At 39.0% G+C, this 24,651-nt stretch overlaps 1 protein-coding gene across 6 annotated transcripts in view; it reads left to right on the top strand.

Annotated features, from left to right (window-relative positions):
• Nucleotides 1-24,651, top strand: part of LOC140607046 (uncharacterized) — a 64,137-nt gene that overhangs the window by 27,038 nt on the left and 12,448 nt on the right. For 3 of the 6 annotated variants that reach the window (XM_072781360.1, XM_072781359.1, XM_072781362.1), the window contains exons 10-14: nucleotides 5,948-6,001; nucleotides 6,593-6,693; nucleotides 19,650-19,703; nucleotides 20,436-20,540; nucleotides 21,952-21,983. In XM_072781360.1, coding sequence (XP_072637461.1) covers nucleotides 5,948-6,001; nucleotides 6,593-6,693; nucleotides 19,650-19,691 — 197 coding nt within the window. In that variant the 3' untranslated portion in view covers nucleotides 19,692-19,703; nucleotides 20,436-20,540; nucleotides 21,952-21,983. Of the gene's footprint in view, nucleotides 1-5,947; nucleotides 6,002-6,586; nucleotides 6,694-10,912; nucleotides 10,964-19,649; nucleotides 19,704-20,435; nucleotides 20,541-21,951; nucleotides 22,057-24,651 lie in introns of those variants that run through there. The other 3 variants (XM_072781363.1, XM_072781365.1, XM_072781364.1) reach the window with 2 other exon arrangements.

The raw sequence follows: 24,651 nt of genomic DNA, 5'->3' as shown, positions 1-24,651 counted from the left end.
TTTGCAATGACATATCAGATAAAGGGCTAGTTTCCAAGATCTATGAAGAACTTCTTAAACTCAACACCAAAGAAACAAACAATCCAATCATGAAATGGGCAAAAGACATGAACAGAAATCCCACAGAGGAAGACATAGACATAGCCAACATGCATATGAGAAAATGCTCTGCATAACTTGCTATCAGGGAAATACAAATCAAAACCACAATGAGATACCACCTCACACCAGTGAGAATGGGGCAAATTAACAAGGCAGGAAACAACAAATGTTGGAGAGGATGTGGAGAAAAGGGAACCCTCTTATACTGTTGGTGGGAATGTGAAGCGATGCAGCCACTCTGGAAAACTGTGTGGAGGTTCCTCAAAGAGTTAAAAATAGACCTGCCCTACGACCCAGCAATTGCACTGTTGGGGATTTACCCCAAAGATACAGATGCAGTGAAACGCCGGGACACCTGCACCCCGATGTTTATAGCAGCAATGTCCACAATAGCCAAACTGTGGAAGGAGCCTCGGTGTCCATCGAAAGATGACTGGATAAAGAAGATGTGGTTTATGTATACAATGGAATATTACTCAGCCATTAGAAATGACAAATACCCACCATTTGCTTCAACGTGGATGGAACTGGAGGGTATTATGCTGAGTGAAGTAAGTCAATCGGAGAAGGACAAACATTATATGTTCTCATTCATTTGGGGAATATAAATAATAGTGAAAGGGAATATAAGGGAAGGGAGAAGAAATGTGTGGGAAATATCAGAAAGGGAGACAGAACGTAAAGACTGCTAACTCTGGGAAACGAACTAGGGGTGGTAGAAGGGGAGGAGGGCGGGGGGTGGGAGTGATTGGGTGACGGGCACTGGGGGTTATTCTGTATGTTGGTAAATTGAACACCAATAAAATATATATATATTTTTTAAAATTTCACAGCAATATCTTAATTTTTTTAAATTCATAATCCTGAGAACACTTAATCAAAAACCTCCCATTAAACTGAAAATATATGGAAAAAAAGCTAATATTCGACAAAGCAGGAAAGACCATGCACTGGAAAAAGGACAGTCTCTTCAATAAATGGTGCTGGGAAAAATTGGACATCCACATGCAGAAGAATGAAACTAGACCACTCTCTTTCACCATACACAAAGATAAACTCAGAATGGAAGAAAGATCTAAATGTGAGACAAGAATCCATCAAAATCCTAGAGGAGAACACAGGCAATACCCTTTTTGAACTTGGCTATAGCAACTTCTTGTAAGATACATCTATGAAGGCAAAGGAAACAAAAGCAAAAATGAACTATTGGGACTTCATCAAGATAAAAAGCTTCTGCACAGCAAAAGAAACTGTCAACGAAACTAAAAGACAGCCTACAGGTTGGGAAAATGCTGTGTGTCACTTGCCATCAGGGAAATACAAATCAAAACCACAATGAGATACCACTTCACACCCATGAGAATGGTGAAAATTAACAAGACAGGAAACATCAAATTTTGGAGAGGATGTGGAGAAAGGGGAGCCCTCTCGCACTGTTGGTGGGAATGTGAACTGGTACAGCCACTCTGGGGAACTGCGTGGAGGTTCCTCAAAGAGTTAAAAACAGAGCTACCCTACAACCCAGCAATTGCACTACTGGGGATTTGCCCCAAAAATACAGATGCAGTGAAACGCCGGGACACCTGCACCCCATTGTTTATAGCAGCAATGTCCACAATAGCCAAACTGTGGAAGGAGCTACAACGTCCTTCAACAGATGAATAGATAAAGAAGAAAGAAGATGTGGTCTATATATACTCAGCCTTTAGAAAGGACGAATACCCACCATTTGCTTCGACATGGTTGGAACTGGAGGATATTATGCTGAGTGAAGTAAATCAATTGGAGAAGGACAATCATTATACAGTTTCACTCCTATGGGCAATATAAGAAATAGTGAAAGGAATTATAGGGGAAAGGAGGGAAAATGAGTGGGAAAAATTAGAGTGACAAAACATGAGAGACTCCTAACTCTGGGAAACAAACAAGGGGTAATGGAAGGGGAGGCAGGCAGGGGGATGGGGTGACTGGGTGCCGGGCACTGAGGAGGGCATTTGATGGGATGAGCATTGGGTATTCTACTATATGTTGGCAAATCGAGCTTCAATTAAACATATATATAATATATATGTTTATGCTTTATATAAACATATACAAAATATTTTATACATTTTATTTATGTGTATATATATATTTATATACATATAAATTGAGAGGTGAGAAGCTATTGCATTTGGTCCTCAGGCTAGAGTATATTATGTTACACATGAAGCAAAAATAAGTATTTATACACGCAGATCAAATAAACAGTACTCTGCTTCCCTCAGTGATTCCCATCATATACATGATTAGCTAGTATACCTTTGTTGTTGTTCCTAGGAAATCAGCACAAACTTTCCTGCTATCTTAGAATAAAAAACTGAAAGAGATTTCTGAAGGTCCGTCCTGATAGAGAAGCTGAAAGAAATTTCAAAGTTTTCTTCTTACTTAAACTCAGTGAAATAAGTAATAAATGAAGGCTCTCTAAGGACAGGAGCCATTTCTGTGTTGCTCACTATTGTATCCCAGTGCCTAGCACAGGTATGCAGATATTTGATACTATATAAATATTTGTTGAATGAACAAGAAATGAAATTAATTACATAATGTGTTTAGCCACACTATTCAAGGCTTTCAACAAGGACTTTCCAGTTATTGTAATTAGTAGGTATTCACTGATAGTTAACTGGATATTTTATGTAAAATGACAACGTGCTATACATATAGCAAGAGCCCTCAAGGTGCAAATCTGCTAAATAAATGTATGGAGAGGAGGTGCCTGGGTGGCCCAGTCAGTTAAGCATTTGTCTTTGGCTCAGAGGATCTCAGGGTCCCTGTTCTGCAGGGAGTCTGCTTCTCACTCTCCCTCCGCTCGCTGTCTCTCTCTCTGTCTCTCTCTCTTAAATATATATATTTATTTAAATATATGGAGAAGGTATACTGGAAACTACTTCAAAAGAAGAATGGCACTGAAGGGTATTATGCTGAGTGAAGTAAGTCAATCAGAGAAGGACAAACATGATTTCATACATTCGGGGAATATAAAAAATAGTGAAAGGGATTACAGGGAAAAGGAGAGAAAATGAGTGGGAAATATCAGAGAGGGTGACAGAACATGAGAGACTCCTAACTGCGAAATGAACAAGGGGTAGTGGAAGGGGAGGTGGGCAGGGGGTTGGGGTGACTGGGTCACGGGCACTGAGGGGGGGGCACTTGACGGGATGAGCACTGGGTGTTATACTATATGTTGACAAATCAAAATCCAATAAAAAATATACAAACAAATAAATAAATTTGACCTTAAAAAAAGATGAATGGAATTCCACAGTAATAAATAGCATATTTTTCGTAAGAAATTCTATAATATGCATAATTTCTAAGTTGGAGGGGTTGCCCTAAAATACACTGCATCTGCAATCCTGGAAAAATATACCGATATAAAAGCTGATTCTGTCATTCTGACATGTTCCATTTCACTGTTTAAAATGTTTAATATTACCATGTGCAAAACATTATGCTACTTATTGGACTAGAATGTCTAGGTGGGATAAGGAATAAATACATTCTTTTCATTTAAAGGCACTCGCAATCTTTGAGCATGCAATGAACAGATCTACTAGAAAAAATGTAATAAACTAAGCTAACTTGGCAGTGTCTGACTGGAGAGTGTTAAATTGGGAAATAGCTAGACTTAAAATTCCAACTTCTTGCTCTTTTTCCAGGGATCTGGTATAGTAGGTGGTATAAAGTGAAGAGAACAAGCCTGAGGAGGGAGATGTTACATAGTGTGTAGAGTTGGGATATTAAAAGAAAGTAGAGAATAAATAATGAAACTAAAGTTAACGTTTTTAGAGGATAGTTTTCCCTTTCATGCTTATCTGCATGTGTGTATTCAACAACAAATCATAAAAAAATTAATTCTTTTGCTCTACTTAACAATATTTCTCAGTCAGTACACAATTGTGTCTGTCTGAATTGTGGCTTATTTTTTAGCTTCTGGGATGGTTGATCTGCATAAACTGCTAAAAGAAAGAAATTAAAAAAAAAAGAGAAAAATTCACAGGTGAGCAAATTGTTTTGTGAAAAGAAGTAGAACTAAAATGTAAACACTTCGCATTTACATACATATTTAAGGTTGTGTTTTCTTATTCTGTTATTGACCTTTAACTTCTACTTTTTTAACAATTAAAGTTTGATTCTAATGACATGAAAATTACTTTGGATTATTTATGTTTTGGCAAAAATGTGGCACTCTCAATAACAAGTTCTATATTCTCTGAAACTTCATTTTTTTAATAATAAATTTATTTTTTATTTGTGTTCAATTTGCCAACATACAGAATAACACCCAGTGCTCATTCCGTCAAGTGCCCCCCTCAGTGCCCGCCCAGTTACCCCCACACCCCGCCCTCCTCCCCTTCCACCACCCCTAGTTCATTTCCCAGAGTTAGGAGTCTTCATGTTCTGTCTCCCTTTCTGATATTTCCTATGAAACTTCATTTTTCATGTTGTGATTCACTCCAATGGGCAACCTGTTCATTCACTTATTTAACTAACATCTACTATCACCCAGTAAATTTTAAGGTGAAATTTTGGCAGGGATACAAATAATGTGGGCAGTGAAGATCATCTATCTCACAAGTCAGGCAAAGTGAAGAGTAACAGATTTTAGTGATGATAATAAAATTTAGATTAGGTAGCTGCCTATACATAACTTAGATCACTTTGCCTCCTATATATTCCTTTACTACAATTTGGGTTAACTCCTCTGAGGTTATTAAGAGCATTAGAAATAAGTATTTTATTTAGAACTCTCACAATAACTTCTGATAATTGTAGATAACCCTGTGCAAGCTTAGACACTTCATCATTTGGATTCAGAAGGCAATTCTCATCTGTTACCATTCCTTTCTTTTAAAGGAGGAAAAGTTGAAGCCAAGGACATACACAAAGCGCTGGGAAACATGGGGATAGAACTCACAGATAGAGAGCTCTGGAGGTTGTTGAAAATGTTGCCAATGACTAGTAGGTAGTTTACATACTGTGTATGTATGGAGTATCTCTGTGCTAGTGTAAACTTCAGTGTGAAAGCATATAAAGAATGGTTTCTTATAAAAATCTAAAAGGCAAAAAGATCAACTTTAGTTGTAAAGAAATTATGACTTTGACATTTTAGGTATATATTAGAGGGTATAATATCTTCATACCTGGGCCCTGCCATTAGGAGTATCATTACTCTGGGGTGCCTGGCTGGCTCAGTCAGTAGAGCATGTGACACTTGATTTCATGGTTTTAAGTTAAAGCCCCACATTGTGTGTAGAGATTTCTTAAAAATAAAGTCTTTTTAAAAAGAGTATAGGGACGCCTGGGTGGCCCAGTGGTTGAGCCTCTGCCTTTGGCTCAGGGCATGATCCCGAGGTCCTGGGATTGAGTCCCGCATGGGCTCCCCTTGGGGAGCCTGCTTCTCCCTCTGCCTATATCTCTGCCTCTCTCTGTGTGTCTCTTGTGAATAAATAAATACATCTTTTAAAAAAAAAGAGAGTATCATTACTGAGGGTAATGAAGCTTAATCAGGGCAAAGATAAAAAGAAGGCTAAATTAGTAGGTTGTAGAGGAAGGAAAAGGAGAAATCAGTTTGAGGAAAAAGGTATATTTGTTTCAGTGTAGAATGGACAGATGGTTCACATTAAGAATTTTATTTTTTTTCTTATTTATGAAGAGGTATGTGGGCCCGGGAAATGTAGGCATAGAACTTAAGATATTTTTAAAGTATATATTTATGAAATTATGCCCTTCCTACTCCTTTTTTTAACTATCCATATAACCTTTTTTTTTTTTTTTACCTTAAATGTATCTTATTTCACAGCTGATGGAATGGTAAAGAAAAATACATTGCTTGATTATATAAAAGCTTTTCCTGGTAAGTGAGAATCTTAACAAATGGCAAGTAAAACTAACATCTGCAGACTTTACCTTAATTTTTAAAAGACCTTACCATTACACAATAATTAGATTATTGATTTTACTATCCCTTTAGCCTGTAAATCTACTTTAGATGCAACTATATCCAATTAATTTATAGTTCTCTGACCCTGAAAAAGTTTCAAAATTTATTTGCTATCCAGAGCTCTAGTTATTGTCCAAAATAATCAGGTTGACCATATATATTACATATATATGTATAATATAATATAAAAAGACAGTATGTGGAATTGATATGTAAGTACAATTATATATAATTTATATATTATTTTCTTCTAAATACATCTTTCCTGCAAACTATATAAAGAACCCCTAGGATGAGATTGGCAGAATATATTCTATTTCTGGCTTCCACAATAAACCTCTGTTGTGCAATGTGTTGAACATGTCCCACATGTAGCTGAAAACAGGTTTTGTGGGGTTTTTTAGTTATTGTGCTCTGGCTTTGTTCCATTCAGTTGGTGTGTGAATATGGCCAGTATTTTTCTTGGATACAGTTATTTTTTATCCTTATTTCTTCTTCCCTGAGGTGGAAAGTGTCGCACCTCTAAAATAGCATCCTGGAAAACTTGGGTTATGAGCTGGAGGGTGAGGAAGTTGAGGACCTGCAGAACCAACTGCCGACTGATGGTAAGCATGTTGTTGTGCCTTCAGGGAGAGTGAGCTCCTCTAATAAAATTTGCAAGTGTATTCATATGGGAAAAAATATTACCTCAGATCATTAGTGTCTAAATCAGTAATCTGTTAAAACAGTGACAGCCACCTGCAGAACTGAATTCCTAGATGCCAACTAGAAATTGACAGATCTAAGAAGCAAGTGAAGAAATGAAACAAAGGAAAGTCAAGAAATTTTACAGTCAGAAAAAAAAAGTAAAAATCCCTTAAATCGGGATCCCTGGGTGGCGCAGCGGTTTGGCGCCTGCCTTTGGCCCAGGGCGCGATCCTGGAGACCCGGGATCGAATCCCACATCAGGCTCCCGGTGCATGGAGCCTGCTTCTCCCTCTGCCTGTGTCTCTGCCTCTCTCTCTCTCTATCATAAGTAAATAAAAATTAAACAAAACAAAAAAAAATAAAATAAATAAAAATAAAAAAATAAAAAATAAAAACCCTTAAATCATCATAAATTTTAACTAGACTAAACAAAGGAACATATAATGGCAGAAAAGACAAGTAATCACTTCCCCAAATCTTTACTTATCTTGAAGATTATCTTCAGATGAGAGATATTTTTCATTGGTCCTGCTTATTTCTGGGATTTTCTCCAGCATCATATGGATATACCTGCTCCATGCTTCTTGCTCCCTCTTCTGGCAGAATTCTTTTTTTTTTTTTTTTTTTTTTTTTTTTTAATTGAAGTTCAATTTGCCAACATACAGTATAACACCCAGTGCTGGGCAGCCCTGGTGGCGCAGCGGTTTAGCACCACCTGCAGCCCAGGGTGTGATTCTGGAGACCCTGGATCGAGTCCCACTTCTCCCTGTGCCTCTGCCTCTCTCTTTCTCTCTCTCTCTCTCTTTCTCTGTGTGTGTCTCTATGAATAAATAAATTTAAAAAAAATAAAAAACAACACCCAGTGCTCATCCCACCAAATGCATGCCCCCCTCAGTGCCCGTCACCCCATCACCCCCACCCACCTCCCCTTCCACTACTCTTTGTTTGTTTCCCAGAGTTAGGAGTCTCTCATGTTTTGTCACCCTCTCTGATATTTCCCACTCATTTTCCCTCCTTTCCTCTATAATACCTTTCACTATTTGTTATATTTCCCCATATGAGTGAAAGCATATAATGATTATCCTTCTCTGATTGACTGACTTCACCCAGCATAATACCCTCCAGTTCCATCCACATCGAAGCAAATGGTGGGTATTCGTCATTTCTAATGGCTGAGTAATATTCCACTGTATACATAGACCACATCTTCTTTATCCATTCATCTGTCGAAGGACATCGAGGCTCCTTCTGTTTCTTCTCTGGTTCTTACAACACACCAGGCTGGCTATTGAAAACCTCTCTTTTGTTTTCCAAAAGGTGGAGCTACAAGCTCAAATTTATGGTTTCTCCCTCGCCCACAGACCCTAGTGTGTTTTCTGAAGGCACTCACTGTTTACTCTCACCACTATATTCAGGAGTATGCACAAGAAGCTTGCAGCAGAGTTAGGGGTGTGGGGTTAGCACTATGGGTGTTGGAACTGCCCCTAGGCCAGGTGTGGGGTTCTTCCAGTGAGGTTCCTCCAACAATTCATGGACAGGCTTCTCTACTGAGTCTTGAAGGCAGTCAGCAGAGACTACACTTGTTTAATGCTCTTTAATATTATCTGCCTATTCCTGATCTCCTCCTTTTCCCCAGTCATAGAAGTCCCACCTCAACACTTTGGGTGCTGCAGGAAAAAAACTGGCTTCTCTAGCAGCATTCCACATAGCTGGGGTAGCTAGGAAATCACAACCCTCCCTCCCCCTCATCCCCATCCCAGGGAAAGATTGCCACCAGCTGGTGCAGCCCAGCACACTGTTGCCTTAGGAGTGGGGCAGCACTGTCAGGATTCCCCTTACCTCTCCAATGCCTCCAAACTCATTGTTAGATCCTGTGGAGGGCTGGAATCTCTCCTCTTAAAAGCTGGACCTCCACAAAGCCCTCTCTTTGTGGGTGTCTGCCCAAGTCATCACTCTCCTGAATTTTCCCAACCACAACTGAGAGGAGCTGTGGCTGGTTGGCAAGTTCCTACTGATTCTGCCGCCTGCACTAAAGTCTTTCTCCTTGTTACTCAATACCCATGTGGGCAAATTCCTGCGGGGTTTCTTGGTATATGGTGCTGGATCCCATAATGCCCACAGAGATATTTCTGTTCATAAATAGATGCTGAATTTAGTAGTTAAAAAGGGGGACAAGAAAGAGGGATGTCTTATGCTGCCATGATGCTGACATCATTCCTCAATAATTATAAAGTATTAAATGCCTGCTATATGCCACAAACAGTATTTGGCACTTGAAGTATGCTAAATAATACTAAATAAATAGTCCTCAAACAACTTTGAGAAATAGATTGTTATCTTAGTTTCCCTGATTGGAAATTGAGGGTCAGCCACAGAAGTCAATTGACTTGCTCAAAGCCACGTGACTGCTAAGTAGCAGAGAGAAGTTGTCAACCCTGTAAAAGTCTATATAGGTTTATATAACTTCAAAGTTTTGTCCTATCTACTAAATAATATAGCCTTGTATAAGAGAGGTAAGCAGTGCTTCAAAGACAATGATATGAGTGATACCTTCAGGGGGCTGTGTAATATGGCCTGAGAAATGAGGATTTTCAACCAGTAATCACACAAATTAAATGAAGGATTCAGAAAAGATTGGAAAAAAAAGAAAAAATTGGAAATCTTGATGGCTGTGGAATTGTAAGCATAAAGAATGTGCTGAGTAAGCATTGCACATGGAAGTAGCCATCTACAATATTTTAGGTAGGTGAACCCACTATAATATACATTGCTTTTAAATCCTGTGATAGTAAGGTGGCCAAACATCAGAGTACTCCTGGATTCTAAAGTAGAATAAGCCGAATGGAAAGCAGGCCCAGCAATGCTTTTAAAACTGCCTAGCTAAAAAATAATGAAAGAGATTTTAGAGGAAAGGAGAGAAAATGAGTGGGAAAAATTGGAGAGAGTAACAAAACATGAGAGACTCCTAACTCTGGAAAATGAACAAGGGGTAGTGAAAGGGAGTGGGCGGGGGTTGGGTGACTGGGTGATGGGCACTGAGGAGGGCACTTGATGGGATGAGCACTGGGTATTATATTATATGTTGGCAAATCAAACTCCAATAAAAAATATACATATATAAAATAATAATAATAATAATAATAATAATAATAATAAAACTTCCTAACACTGCTGGTATTTACCAGCAAAGAATACAAAAATACTAATTTAAAGGGACACATGCACCACAATATTTATAGCAGCATTATCAACAATAGCCAAACTATGAAAAGAGCCCAAATGTCCATGGATTGATGAATGGATAAAGAAGATGGGGTATGGGGATCCCTGGGTGGTGCAGCAGTTTAGCGCCTGCCTTTGGCACAGGGCGCAATCCTGGAGACCTGGGATTGAATCCCATGTCGGGCTCCCTGTGCATGGAGCCTGCTTCTCCCTCTGCCTATGTCTCTGCCTCTCTCTCTCTCTCTCTCTGTGTGACTATCATAAATAAATTTTAAAAAAGAAGATGGGGTATGTATTTAATGTATTTAAATATATAATGGAATATTAGCCATAAAAAAAGAATGAAATCCTGCCATTTGCAATGACGTGGATGGAGCTAGAGAGAATTATGCTAAGTGAAATAAGTCAGTCAAAGAAAGACAAATACCATACAATTTCACTCATCTGTGCAAATGAAGAAACAAAACAATCAATCTTGGGAAAAGAAAAGAGAGAGGAAAACCAAGAAACTGACTTTTAACTATATCTAACAAACTGATGGTTACCAGAGGGAAGGTGGATAGGTGTATGGGTTAAATAGGTGATGGGGATTAAGGAGTGCACTTGTGATGAGCACAGGATAATGTATTGAAGTGTTAAATCAGTAAATTGTACAACTGAAACTAAAAGCAAACAAAAAGAACTTCCTAGCACTGCTATGTATAGAATTTTATACTACAATTTTTTCTTTTGTGTTATATATTTATCATATTTATAATTTGATTCTTCAATTCCATGCTTATCTGGGATACATTTATAAAACAAATTTGGATAAATTTTTAAATTTCAGTGTTATGTTCTACAATATAAAGTTTTTATAATGTTTTCTGGATCTGAGTCATTATGGCTGGGTCTTGTTTGCACATTATCTTACAGGTGAAAAGGTTAAACTGAATACACTCATGGAAAATGTAAGGCCATTCAAAGGTGAGTGAAATCTTATAGGGAAAAGTCATTTTAAATACCAATATCCTGATGCTTTTCTATTATGCTTTTAAACATTTTATTCCTGATACTGACATTGTTATTCTTGTTGGTACATTAGTGGTATCTTTTATATAATGATCCAGATTGGTTTGGGGCTATATGCTTTTTGAGCAAACTACTGATTTTTTTATATCTTAGTAAAATATCTTATATTCTCTGGATTTTTTTTCAATAATGCATATCACTTTCCATTGTTTGAACAGCCAAAAATCTATGTTACCACAATAATTGGCATGATAAAACATTAGTATAAATCCTTTTTCTGAATAACTTATCACATAGGCAAATAAAAAGTAATATACATGCCATCTTTATAGAGTAATTTATATAAGCCTTTGTATAAGTGGTTCTAGTCTCTTATACAACTCCCATTTCAGAGTTTTTATTTATCCCACTTTTATTATATTAGAGCATTCAGAAAGTATGCTCTCCAGAATTATGAGATTTAGTTCTGTTTTTGACATTCCCTTAGAGTACTGACTCAGCACTTTTATCAACCCTGCTCTCAATTCTGCAATTAAACTTCGATGAAATTCATAATTAAGAATCATTCATAATTCTTAAATTTTCATCAGTCTATAATTTCCATCTTTTCAAATGAATCAAGATTCATGTTGATGAAGTAAGTGACATTTTGAAAAACACAGGGCTAGAACTCACACCTAAGGAATGCTGGAAGCTGCTAAGAACTCTGCCAATTACTTGTAAGCATTTATGATACTGCTATGGCCTTTAGGAAAATATATTTTGAGTATATATATTGTTGGGGTAGGTAGGGAATCATTAAACATTTATTAATTGGAGAAGGACAAACATTATATGGTCTCATTCATTTGGGGAATATCAAGAGTGAAAGGGAATAAAGGGGAAAGGAGAGAAAATGAGTGAAAATATCAGAGAGGGTGAAAGAACATGAGAGACTCCTAACTCTGGGAAACAAACAAGGGATAGTGGAAAGGGAGGTGGGCAGGGGGTTGGGGTGACTGGGTGACAGACACTGAGGGGGGCACTTGACGAGATGAGCACTGGGTGATATGCTGTATGTTGGCAAATTGAACTCCAATTTAAAAAAATAAAATTAAAATTAAAAAATAAATTAATAAATAAAAATTTAGTAAATATATATTTATATTCAATGTATTTATTGAGAACTTCTTAGGTTGTGGGATTAAAGACAAAAATCCTTGCATTCATGGAGGCTACTGTAGGGGATGGAACTGGCTGTATTGTGATTTAGAACTTCATAAAGAAATTAGGATTTTTGGGATCCCTGGGTGGTGCAGCGGTTTAGCGCCTGCCTTTGGCCCAGGGCGTGATCCTGGAGACCCGGGATCGAGACCCACGTCGGGCTTCTGGTGCATGGAGCCTGCTTCTCCCTCTGCCTGTGTCTCTGCCTCTCTCTCTCTCTCTCTCTCTGTGTGTGTGTGACTATCATAAATAAATAAAGTTAAAAAAAAGAAATTAAGATTTTTAAAGTGATAAATTTTAATTCAGGATATTAACTATGAAATGTCTGACAGTCCTAAAACATAGTGAGAAAGAAGTGGGAGAAAAAAAGAGAGGAAGTCAGGTAAAAAGTGTCAAATCAAAGAGATGTAAAGTTTTAGAACTGTAAAATGGATAAATTTAAATTCTTACTCTCTTCCTTCCCTTTATTCTTTTTTTAAATAATAAATTTATTTTTTAATGGTGTTCAATTTGCCAACATACAGAATAACACCCAGTGCTCATTCCGTCAAGTGCCCCACTCAGTGCGCGCCACCCAGTTACCCCCAACCCCCGCCCTCCTCCCCTTCCACCACCCCTAGATCGTTTTCCAGAGTTAGGAGTCTTCCATGTTCTGTCTCCCTTTCTGATATTTCCTACCCATTTCTTCTCCCTTCCCCTCTATTCCCTTTCACTATTATTTATATTCCCCAAATGAATGAGACCATATAATCTTTGTCCTTCTCTGACTCACTTATTTCACTCAGCATAATACCCTCCAGTTCCATCCACGACGAAGCAAATGGTGGGTATTTGTCATTTCTAATAGCTGAGTAATATTCCATTGTATACATAAACCACATCTTCTTTATCCATTCATCTTTCGATGGACACTGAGGCTCCTTCCACAGTTTGGCTATTGTGGACATTGCTGCTAGAAACATCGAGGTGCAGGTGTCCCGGCGTTTCATTGCATCTGTATCTTTTTTTTTTTTTTAACATTTTTATTTATTTATGACAGTCACAGAGAGAGAGAGAGGCAGGGACATAGGCAGAGGGAGAAGCAGGCTCCATGCACCGAGAGCCCGACGTGGGATTCGATCCTGGGTCTCCAGGACCGCGCCCTGGGCCAAAGGCAGGCGCCAAACCGCTGCGCCACCCAGGGATCCCTCATTGCATCTGTATCTTTGGGGTAAATCCCCAGCAGTGCAAATGCTGGGTCGTAGGGCAGATTTATTTTTAACTCTTTGAGGAACCTCCACACAGTTTTCCATAGTGGCTGCACCGGTTCACATTCCCACCAACAGTGTAAGAGGGTTCCCTTTTCTCCGCATCCTCTCCAACATTTGTGGGTTCCTGCCTTGTTAATTTGCCCCATTCTCACTGGTGTGAGGTAGTATCTCATTGTGATTTTGATTTGTATTTCCCTGATGGCAGGTGATGTGGAGCATTTTCTCATGTGCATGTTGGCCATGTCTATGTCTTCCTCTGTGAGATTTCTCTTCATGTCTTTTGCCCATTTCATGATTGGATTGTTTGTTTCTTTGGTGTTGAGTTTAAGAAGTTCTTTATAGATCTTGGATACTAGCCCTTTATCTGATAGGTCATTTGCAAATATCTTCTCCCATTCTGTAGGTTGTCTTTTAGTTTTGTTGACTGTATCCTTTGCTGTGCAAAAGCTTCTTATCTTGATGAAGTCCCAATAGTTCATTTTTGCTTTTGTTTCTTTTGCCTTCGTGGATGTATCTTGCAAGAAGTTACTGTGGCCAAGTTCAAAAAGGGTGTTGCCTGTGTTCTCCTCTAGGATTTTGATGGAATCTTGTCTCACATTTAGATCTTTCATCCATTTTGAGTTGATGTTTGTGTATGGTGAAAGAGAGTGGTCTAGTTTCATTCTTCTGCATGTGGATGTCCAATTTTCCCAGCACCATTTATTGAAGAGACTGTCTTTCTTCCAATGGATAGTCTTTCCTCCTTTATCGAATATTAGTTGGCCATAAAGTTGAGGGTCCGCTTCTGGGTTCTCTATTCTGTTCCATTGATCTATATGTCTGTTTTTGTGCCAGTACCACACTGTCTTGATGACCACAGCTTTGTAGTACAACCTGAAATCTGGCATTGTGATGCCCCCAACTTTGGTTTTCTTTTTTAAAATTCCCCTGGCTATTCGGGGTCTTTTCTGATTCCACACAAATCTTAAAATAATTTGTTCTAACTCTCTGAAGAAAGTCCATGGTATTTTGATAGGGATTGCTTTAAACGTGTAAATTGCCCTGGTTAACATTGACATTTTCACAATATTCTGCCAATCCATGAGCATGGAATATTTTTCCATCTCTTTGTGTCTTCCTCAATTTCTTTCAGAAGTGTTCTATAGTTTTGAGGGTATAGATCCTTTACCTCTTTGGTTAGGTTTATTCCTAGGTATCTTATGCTTTTGGGTGCAATTGTAAATGGGATTGACTCCTTAATTTCTCTTTCTTCAGTCTCATTGTTAGTGTATAGAAATGCCACTGATTTCTGGGCATTGATTTTGTATCCTGCCATGCTACCGAATTGCTGTATGAGTTCTAGCAATCTTGGGGTGGAGACTTTTGGGTTTTCTATGTAGAGTATCATATCATTGCGAAGAGGGAGAGTTTGACTTCTTCTTTGCCAATTTGAATGCCTTTAATGTCTTTTTGTTGTCTGATAGCTGAGGCTAGGACTTCCAGTACTATGTTGAATAGCAGTGGTGAGAGTGGACATCCCTGTCTTGTTCCTGATCTTAGGGGAAAGGCTCCCAGTACTTCCCCATTGAGAATGATATTTGCTGTGGGCTTTCGTAGATGGCTTTTAAGATGCTGAGGAATGTTTTCTCTATCCCTACACTCTGAAGAGTTTGATCAGGAACGGATGCTGTATTTTGTCAAATGCTTTCTCTGCATCTATTGAGAGGATCCTATGGTTCTTGGTTTTTCTTTTGCTGATATGATGAATCACATTGATTGTTTTACCAGTGTTGAACCAGCCTTGTGTCCCAGGAATAAATCCTACTTGGTCATGATGAATAATCTTCTTAATGTACTGTTGGATCCTATTGGCAAGTATCTTGTTGAGAATTTTTGCATCCATGTTCATCAGGGATATTGGTCTATAATTCTCCTTTTTGGTGGGGTCTTTGTCTGGTTTCGGAATTAAGGTGATGCTGGCCTCATAGAACGAATTTGGAAGTACTCCATCTCTTTCTATCTTTCCAAACAGTTTTAGTAGAATAGGTATGCTTTCTTCTTTAAACGTGTGATAGAATTCCCCAGGGAAGCCATCTGGCCCTGGACTTTTGTGTCTTGGGAGGTTTTTGATGACTGCTTCAATTTCCTCCCTGGTTATTGGCCTGTTCAGGTTTTCTATTTCTTCCTGTTCCAGTTTTGGTAGTTTGTGGCTTTCCAGGAATGCGTCCATTTCTTCTAGATTGCCTAATTTATTGGCGTAGAGCTGTTCATAATATGTTTTTAAAATCGTTTGTATTTCCTTGGTGTTGGTAGTGATCTCCTCTTTCTATTCATGATTTTATTTTTTTAAAGATTTTATTTATTTATTCATGATAGACAGACAGAGAGAGAGAGAGGCAGAGACACAGGCAGAGAGAGATACAGGCTCCATGCCGGGAGCCCAAAACGGGACTTGATCCTGGGATTCCAGGACTGTGCCCTGGGCCAAAGGCAGGTGCTAAACCGCTGAGCCACCCAGGGATCCCTCATTCATGATTTTATTAATTTGAGTCTTCTCTCTCTTCTTTTTAATAAGGCTGACTAATGGTTTATCTTATTAATTCTTTCAAAGAACCAACTCCTGGTTTTGTTGATCTGTTCCACAGTTCTTCTGGTCTCGATTTCGTTGAGTTCTGCTTGAATCTTTATTAACTCTCTTCTTCTCCTGGGTGTAGGATCTATTTGCTGTTTTTTCTCTAGCTCCTTTAGGTGTAAGGTTAGCTTTTGTATTTGAGTTCTTTCCAGTTTTTGGGTGGATGCTTGTATTGTGATGTATTTCCCCCTCAGGACTGCTTTTGCTGTATCCCAAAGATTTTGAATGGTTGTATCTTCATTCTCATTTGTTTCCATGAATCTTTTTAATTCTTCCTTGATTTCCTGGTTGACCCTTTCATCTTTTAGCAAGATAGTCCTTAACCTCCACGTGTTTGAGGTCCTTCCAAACTTCTTGTTGTGATTTAGTTCTAATTTCAAGGCATTATGGTCTGAGAATATGCAGGGGACGATCCCAATCATTTGGTATCAGTTCAGACCTGATTTGTGACCCAGTATGTAGTCTAGTCTGGAGAAAGTTCCATGTGCACTTGAGAGGAATGTGTATTCAGTTGAGTTTGGATGTAAAGTTCTGTAGATATCTGTGAAATCCATCTGGTCCAATGTATCATTTAAAGCTCTCGTTTCTTTGGAGATGTTGTGTTTAGAAGACCTATCAGGTGTAGAAAGTGCTAGATTAAAGTCACCAAGTATAAGTGTATTATTATCTAAGTATGTCTTAATTTTGGTTATTAATTGATTGATATATTTGGCAGGTCCCACATTCGGGGCATATATATTGATGATTGTTAAGTCCTCTTGTTGGATAGATCCTTTAAGTATGAGATTGTGTCCCTCTTCATCTCTTACTACAGTCTTTGGGATAAACTTTAATTTATCTGATATGAGGATGGTTACCCCTGCTTTCTTTTGAGGACCATTTGAATGGAAAATGGTTCTCCAACCTTTTATTTTCAGGCTGTAGGTGTCCTTCTGTCTAAAATGAGTCTCTTGTAGACAGCAAATAGATGGGTCTTGCTTTTTCATCCAGTCTGACACCCTGCACCTTTTGATGGGGTCATTAAGCCCATTCACGTTCAGAGTTACTATTGAAAGATATGAGTTTAGTGTCATCATAATATCTATTCAGTCCCTGTTTTTGTGGATTGTTCCATTGGACTTCTTCTTAATGGGGAATTTTAAGAGTCCCCCTTAGAATTTCTTGCAGAGCTGGTTTGGAGGTCACATACTCTTTTAGTTCCTGCCTGTCTTGGAAGCTCTTTATCTCTCCTTCCATTCTGAATGAGAGCCTTGCTGGATAAAGTATTCTCGGTTGCATTTTTTTCTCATTTAGGACCCTGAATATATCTTGTCAGCCCTTTCTGGCCTGCCAGGTCTCTGTGGAGAGGTCTGTTGTTACCCTAATACTCCTCCCCATAAAAGTCAGGGATTTCTTGTCTCTTGCTGCTTTAAGGATCTTCTCTTTATCTTTGGAATTTGCAAGCTTAACTATTAGATGTTGAGGTGTTGAACGGTTTTTATTGATTTTAGGGGGGGGATCTCTCTATTTCCTGGATCTGAATGCCTGTTTCCCTTCCCAGATTAGGAAAGTTTTCAGCTAGGATTTGTTCAAATACATATTCTGGCCCTCTGGCCCTTTCGGCGCCCTCAGGAACCCCAATTAAATGTAGGTTTTTCTTCCTCAGGCTGTCACTTATTTCCCTTAATCTGTCCTCATGATCTTTTAATTGTTTGTTTCTTTTCTCCTCAGTTTCCCTCTTTGCCATCAACTTGTCTTCTATGTCACTCACTCGTTCTTCCACCTCGTTAACCCTCGTCGTTAGGACCTCTAGTGTGGATTGCATCTCATTCAATTGATTTTTAATTTCTGCCTGATTAGATCTAAATTCTGCAGTCATGAAGTCTGTTGAGTCCTTTATGCTTTTTTCTAGAGCCACCAGTAGCTGTATAATAGTGCTTCTGAATTGGCTTTCTGACATTGAATTGTAATTAGATTTTGTAACTCTGTGGGAGAGAGGACTGTTTCTGATTCTTTCTTTTGAGGTGAGGTTTTCCTTCTACTCATTTTGCTCAGAGCAGAGTGGCCAAAAACAAGTTGTATTGGGAAAAGGAGAAAAAGAGAGAAGAGGAAGAAGGAAAGAAAAAGAGAAAAAAAAGAAAAAAGAAAAAGAGAAAAAAAAAAGAAAAAAGGGGAGGGGGAAGCACAGAAATCAAAAAGAAAAAAAAACAAAAACAAAAAACAAGGGGGAGTATCCTCTGATTCTGTATACTGTTAGTCCCTTGACTTCCCCTGGAACTTTCCAGTGCTGCTTGGTTAATAATTTGTTTTTCCCCCGTTTGTCTAGCTGGTCTTCTGGGGGGAGGGGCCTGTTGTGCTGATTTTCAGGTGTTAGCACTTGGAGGAGCTGCTCTGCCCCCTGCCTGGTACAGGGCTCAGTGAGTGATGTTTATCCTGTTTATCCTGTGAGGCCACTGTGAGGTTCAGTGGGGGTTGTTTACCCTGTGAGGCCCCAGGAGGAACAGCAACAGTGGCAGCGGCCAGCTCTGGAGCCCTGGATTCAGCTCCCGCAGTCACTACAGAGCTCTCAGCCTGCAGGGCCTGGATGCTCCGGGGGGCAGGGCCACTGATCCGCTCAGCTTGGGGCAGGAGTGTCCTTGCTGTCCTGTGCCCTACTGGCCTCTGCCTGTCCTGGGGGAGGCCGGATCCTGGGCTGTGTCCCCGGTGCCCTGTGCTCCCGGGCCTGCGCTGGTGGATTGGTGCTCCCGGCAGGGCAGCTTCCTGAGCCACTCCGAGCTGCTCCCAGGCCGCAGGGCGCACACTGCAGCCCTTTAGGGAGCTCAGCCACGGGGTGTGGTGCTCTCCCTGGGGCGCAGGTGTCTGTTAGTATCCCAGGGAGCCTGAGGGCATCCCACCCCCCCGGGGTCCTGCTCTAACTCTCTGTGAGCACCTTTCCGCCCGTGAAGCTCCTGCTTCTCCCTGTTGGTGCTTTCCTGTCCTGGGGACACTCGTCCCAGCCTTAGCCCGGCTCCTCGCGGGGCCCCTCCCCCTTGGATGCCTTTTGTTTCTTTATTTCTTTTTTCCCCGTCTTCCTACCTTGATAGAAGCGCGAACTCTTCTCACTGTAGCATTCCAGCTGTTCTCTCTTTAAATCTCAGGCTGAATTCGTAGATTTTCAGGATGATTTTAAGGTTATCTAGGTAATTTGGTGGGGACAGGTGACTTGGGGACCCTACTCTTCCACCATCTTGCCCCGCCTCCCTTCCCTTTATTCTTAAAGCCAAAAAAGAGAAGGATGTGTGAATAAGAAATTAGATAAATTTGTAAAGCCAATCATGGGACATTATGTCTTTAAGAAATAGTCTAGGGGCACCTAGGTTAAACATCCAACTCTTGGTTTTGGCCAGAGTCCTGGAATAGAGCCCAGTGTAGTTGGGTTCTGTGCTCAGCGGGGAGTCTGCTTCCCCTCTGCATCTCCCACTGCCCCTACCCCACACTCATGCTCTCTCTCTCTCTCTCTAAAATAAATACATAAATGTTTAAAAAATAATAATCTGTACTCTTGTTATGAATTGCTGTTTTACTTTCTCTGTTACATCAATTATGACTTTTCTTATAGCTGATGGAAAGGTATATCACAGTCGATTGCTACATGGCTTAAAGACTTTCCAAGGTGAGTGATAAGCATTATAAGAAGTCAAGTGAAAATGAGATCTTTAAGTTTTGTGCTTCTTTTTGGAAATCCCTTTAATTGCTTAATGATAACAATAGCTAATTTCTCTTGATTATAATGCCAGGCACTATCCTAAATACATCTAGCAACTCATTTAATTATCACAAAACTCCTAAGAGATCATGTGCTTATATTAGCACCATTTTACAGATGGAAGATATTAACTCACTTGCGTAAGGTCACACAGTTTGAACTTGGGAAGAGGATTTAAACCCATATTTGAGCCTATTCTGTTAAATATAACAATTAGGCTATTAACCTTTTTCATTCTCCTTTATGACTTATAACTCAAGCTCAAGTAATCACTAAGTTTGTAGAAATAACTTACTGTTATAAGAGCAGGCTACAAACTCAGGAACCAGAATTATAGCTATTGTTTCTGACATATTCCTTTATGAATAATAAATGAAGAATGAGTAATAGGCCTCATTTCTTTTATTTGCTTTAGAAGTCTACAACAAGTTTTAGCAAAGTGTATTGTAACATGTAAAGGACATGTTCTTTTCTTCACATTCCCCAGCCCTATCCCTTGACCCCTTAGTTTTATGTTTTCCTTGAACATCTGCATTGAACTTTGCTTTCCTCTTTCCCATTGGGGTTTGATGCATAGACTTATCTAGAATTTTTAATTTTAGACATAGTTTCACATTTTAATTTTACCTCTTTATTAAGGTGGGAAAATTTTAGATAATAAAATAGAATTCCTTCTGGAAAATTTGAACTATGATCTTGAAGAGAAAGAAATCCAAGATCTACACAATCATCTGAAAATTGACAGTGAGTATTTCATTTAACCACTTACCACTTCCTGTCAGAAAAAAATCTTTGAAATATTCTCATGAAATCTGAGTATTCTTATTCAATTCCACTGAGAAAGTTAGAAGTACTTATAGAGTTTTTATCCTCGATGGTGAGAAATATGACTTCTGATTATTATTCTCAATATTGTCAGAGGACCAACATGGCACTGGTAGATTTAAATTTAGCTAGGAATATCAAAAGAGCTCTTAGAGGAAAATAACAGAAGTTATTGAAATAGATGTCAGAAAAGATCAGAGATTGACAAAACCAAGTGAGGAAGTAGGATTGTTTAGTATGTAATGTACAAATAGAGGCTATCATATTCTCATTTAACAAATACGAATGTCAGGTTGGGTTGAAGTAGAGGCTCAGTGATATCTGACTTTAGACTAATAATGTGGCCCCAAAGAAATAGCTTTTAAGTGAAAAGGATCAAGTGGAAAAGAATTACCATACCAAACAATCATGTTAGCATGTTAAAACAACTTCTTTAGGGATCCCTGGGTGGCGCAGCGGTTTGGCGCCTGCCTTTGGCCCAGGGCGCGATCCTGGAGATCCGGGATCGAGTCCCACGTCGGGCTCCCGGTGCATGGAGCCTGCTTCTCCCTCTGCCTGTGTCTCTGCCTCTCTCTCTCACTGTGCCTATCATGAATAAATAAATTTAAAAAAATAATAATAAATAATTTAAAAAAAAACAACTTCTTTAGAATTCTATAAGGTGGTTGGACATTAAAAAATTTTTTTAAAGAACATATTTCCTCTATGTAAGGAATGACAACTTAGAAATTTTCATAGAAAAAAAGGGACCCTATTCCCAATAATAGTACATGTTTTGTTTAAATACGATTTATGATTTGCATTTTAGAGAATGGAAATATTTCACTGACCTCCTTTATGAGTACAGCAAAGTTATTTTCTGGTGAGTGAGAAGTAATGATGAAAAGATATAAAATTTTAAAAAAACAGAAAAGATATAAAATTAAGATCCTTTGTTGTATATACATACCATTTTTTAATTGCATATCCCAATATTCCAAAACTATACACAAGCCTTATTTTACCAATATGCTGATGGCATGTTTGTTTTTAAGAATGTAGATGGACTTTTTATTACCTGTGGTTTTAGAAGTATCATTTTTTAAGAAGTATATTTTATTATAGGCTGGTTGGCTTGTCCCTGTTTTTTTAGAGCAGTAATAAAAGCATTCTTTTGATGAGGCTTAAAGGAAACATGTTATCTCTTAACCCCTTCTTGTGATAGTTAGATAGGCTTCATTGTCTCCTTGTTCTTCTGCAGTTACATCTCTAGCAAGTTGAAATACTGCTCTTTTATTATAACTATCTTAAAGTAGATATGAAAATGTACATATTTCCCATCTTTTTAAAGGTGGTAAAATTAATGCCAGTGACACACAACTCTATCTGGAAAATGTAGGAATTGAACTAACAAGGAAAGAAAGCCTGGATCTACTGAACATACTGCCACTGGATGGTAAGCATTTCAGGCACTGCATTTAGATTTCAGAGAATATTGGCCTTGTGAGTTATTATATAAAATTCTGGAAGTGTAACTATTTAAAGTCCCATTAAAAATTTTTAAAAGGAATGACATCACCAACATGGCACAAGTTGTTTCTCCTCTTTAATCCCCCTTTTTAATCAATGAGTTGTACACCCACACACAAACAAGAGTACCTGTGTGAGTGTTTTGGAAACTGGCACCTTGCCGCAAGGGACCCAGGAGGAGTCTCACTCCTCACTCACCAATCCAATTGGTAAGAGACAGACAACCACCCAACAAGGCTGCAGAACCAACAGTCAGCAAAACTGCCTACACCTCTCTCATTGCTGTCAGGCAAAGATCAGGTGAGTGCTGATCCAGGCATGAGACCTTTCAGAAATCCAGCCTTCCTGAAGGGAGACTCCAGCACACCATCAGAGAAAAAGAAAGAGAAAAGAAAAATATGAGTTTGGCCACAGTGGAGGCAGTAATTATCTCAAGGAGAGATATATTGGCCACCATGACCTCTCCCACAAGGGAAAGGAAAGCAGTGAGTGAGTGCCTGGCTACCCACCCCAGCACATCAGGACCAGCTGGAAAACCCTATTTCTCTCCACCAGCATCCGGAGCATTAAGGTGGTTGCTCTCTGACTGGGAAAGAGGCAGAGAGACAAATTTCAACTGGCTTTAAAGAGATTGTGCTCAGCAGGAAGTCGACCCATGGGCCTTTGGGAGTACCACTCCTTGGGATCTCCCTGTAGTTGTCTAGCATCTCCAATGGCCAAGTGCTAAACCCACACCTCCCCCATTCTGCTGCTAGGTCACAAGTGCAACCTCTAGAGTGAGCTACAGTAGTAAGCACGCTCAGCAAACAAGCTATCAGGAGTCACAAGGAAGAAACCATAAACTTAAGCTATATCGCCACCTAGTGGAAAACAAAAGTTTTCAGTAGCCAACCTGGTGAATTCTAAGAACCAGAAAAAAATACAAAGGCTTAAAATTTGGCCTCAAAGGCACTCTGACAGTATAAGGTAACATCTCACTGTGGTTCTGATTTGCATTTCCCTGAGATATTACCTTATACCTGTCAGAATGGCTAGAATCAAAAAGACAAGAAATAACAAGTGTTGACAAGGACATGCAGAAAATGGAACCCTCATGCACTATTGGTGGGAATGTAAATGATGCAGCCATGGTGGAAAACATATGGAAGTTCCTCAAAAAGTTCAAAGGAGAAATACCATATGATCCAGTAATTCCACCACTGGATATTTACCCAAAGAAATACAAACACTAATTTGAAAAGATATGTGTACCCCTGTTTATCGCAGCATTATTTACAATAACCCAGATATAGAAACAGCCCAAGTGTCCATCAATAGATGAATGAATAAAGATGTGATATATATATATATATATATATATATATATATATATATACACATACACAATGGAATATTACTCAGCTATTAAAAATGAGATCTTTCTAAAAAAAAAAAATGAGATCTTTCCATTTGTTTGGGGGTTTTTTATTTTTATTTATTTATCCATGAGAGACACAGAGAGAGGCAGAGACACAGGCAGAGGGAGAAGCAGGCTCCATGCAGGGAGCCCGACGTGGGACTCAATCCTGGGTCTCCAGGATCACACCCTGGGCTGAAGGTGGTGCTAAACCACTGAGCCACCCAGGCTACCCAGATCTTTGCATTTGTAATAACATGGATGGACCTAGAGGGTATTATGCTAAGTGAAAAAAGTCAGACAGAGAAAGAAATACCATTTGATTTCACTCATATGTGAATCCAAAAAGAAAATATTAAACAAATAAACAAAAAGCAGAATCAGACCTATAAATACAGAGAACAAACATGGTTGCCAGAGGTGGGGAAAGTGGGAGATGGGCAAACTGGATGAGGAGAAGATAACTGGAGATGCAGGCATCCTGTTATGAAATGAACTGTAACTGGAGATACAGGCATCCAGTTATGAAGTGAATGAGTCATAAGTACAGCACAGAGAATTTAGTCAGTGGTATTATAATAGTGTTGCATGGTGACAGATGGTAGCTACACTGTAGTGTGTATCATAAAGTATTGAATCACTATGTTATATACCAGAAACTAATGTAACATGTATCAACTATGCTCAAATTAAAAAATAAAAATAAGATAAATATTGGGAAAGTTAAAATTAAATTTAGCTACAAAATGAACAAGAAGAGTGAAGGAAGCATACCTTCACAAAGACAAAGGAAAAATTCATAATAACAGCACCATAGAATATAACACTCCATCTGAAAGCACTAGGCAAAAAGTTAAGTTACCTACTTAACTTCAAATGCAATAGAAGCGAGGCATCTGGGTGGCTTAGTGAGTTAAGCAGCCAGTTCTGGATTTCAGCTCAGGTCATGATGTCAGAGTCCTGGGACTGAGGCCCACAAGGGGCTCTGTACTCAGTAGAGAGTATGCCAGAGAATTCTTTCTCCTTCTTCTTCTGCCCCTTCCCCTGCTCTCTCTCTCTCTCTCTGAAATAAATAGATAAACCTTTATAAAAAAATGCAAAAGCAGCAACACATAACTACAAGGA

Source organism: Canis lupus, chromosome 16 (genome assembly GCF_048164855.1).
Source record: "Canis lupus baileyi chromosome 16, mCanLup2.hap1, whole genome shotgun sequence".
NCBI classification, from domain to species: Eukaryota; Metazoa; Chordata; class Mammalia; order Carnivora; family Canidae; genus Canis; species Canis lupus.
The sequence above is the reverse complement of the archived record's forward strand: the minus strand, read 5'-3'. Positions and strand labels throughout refer to the sequence as shown.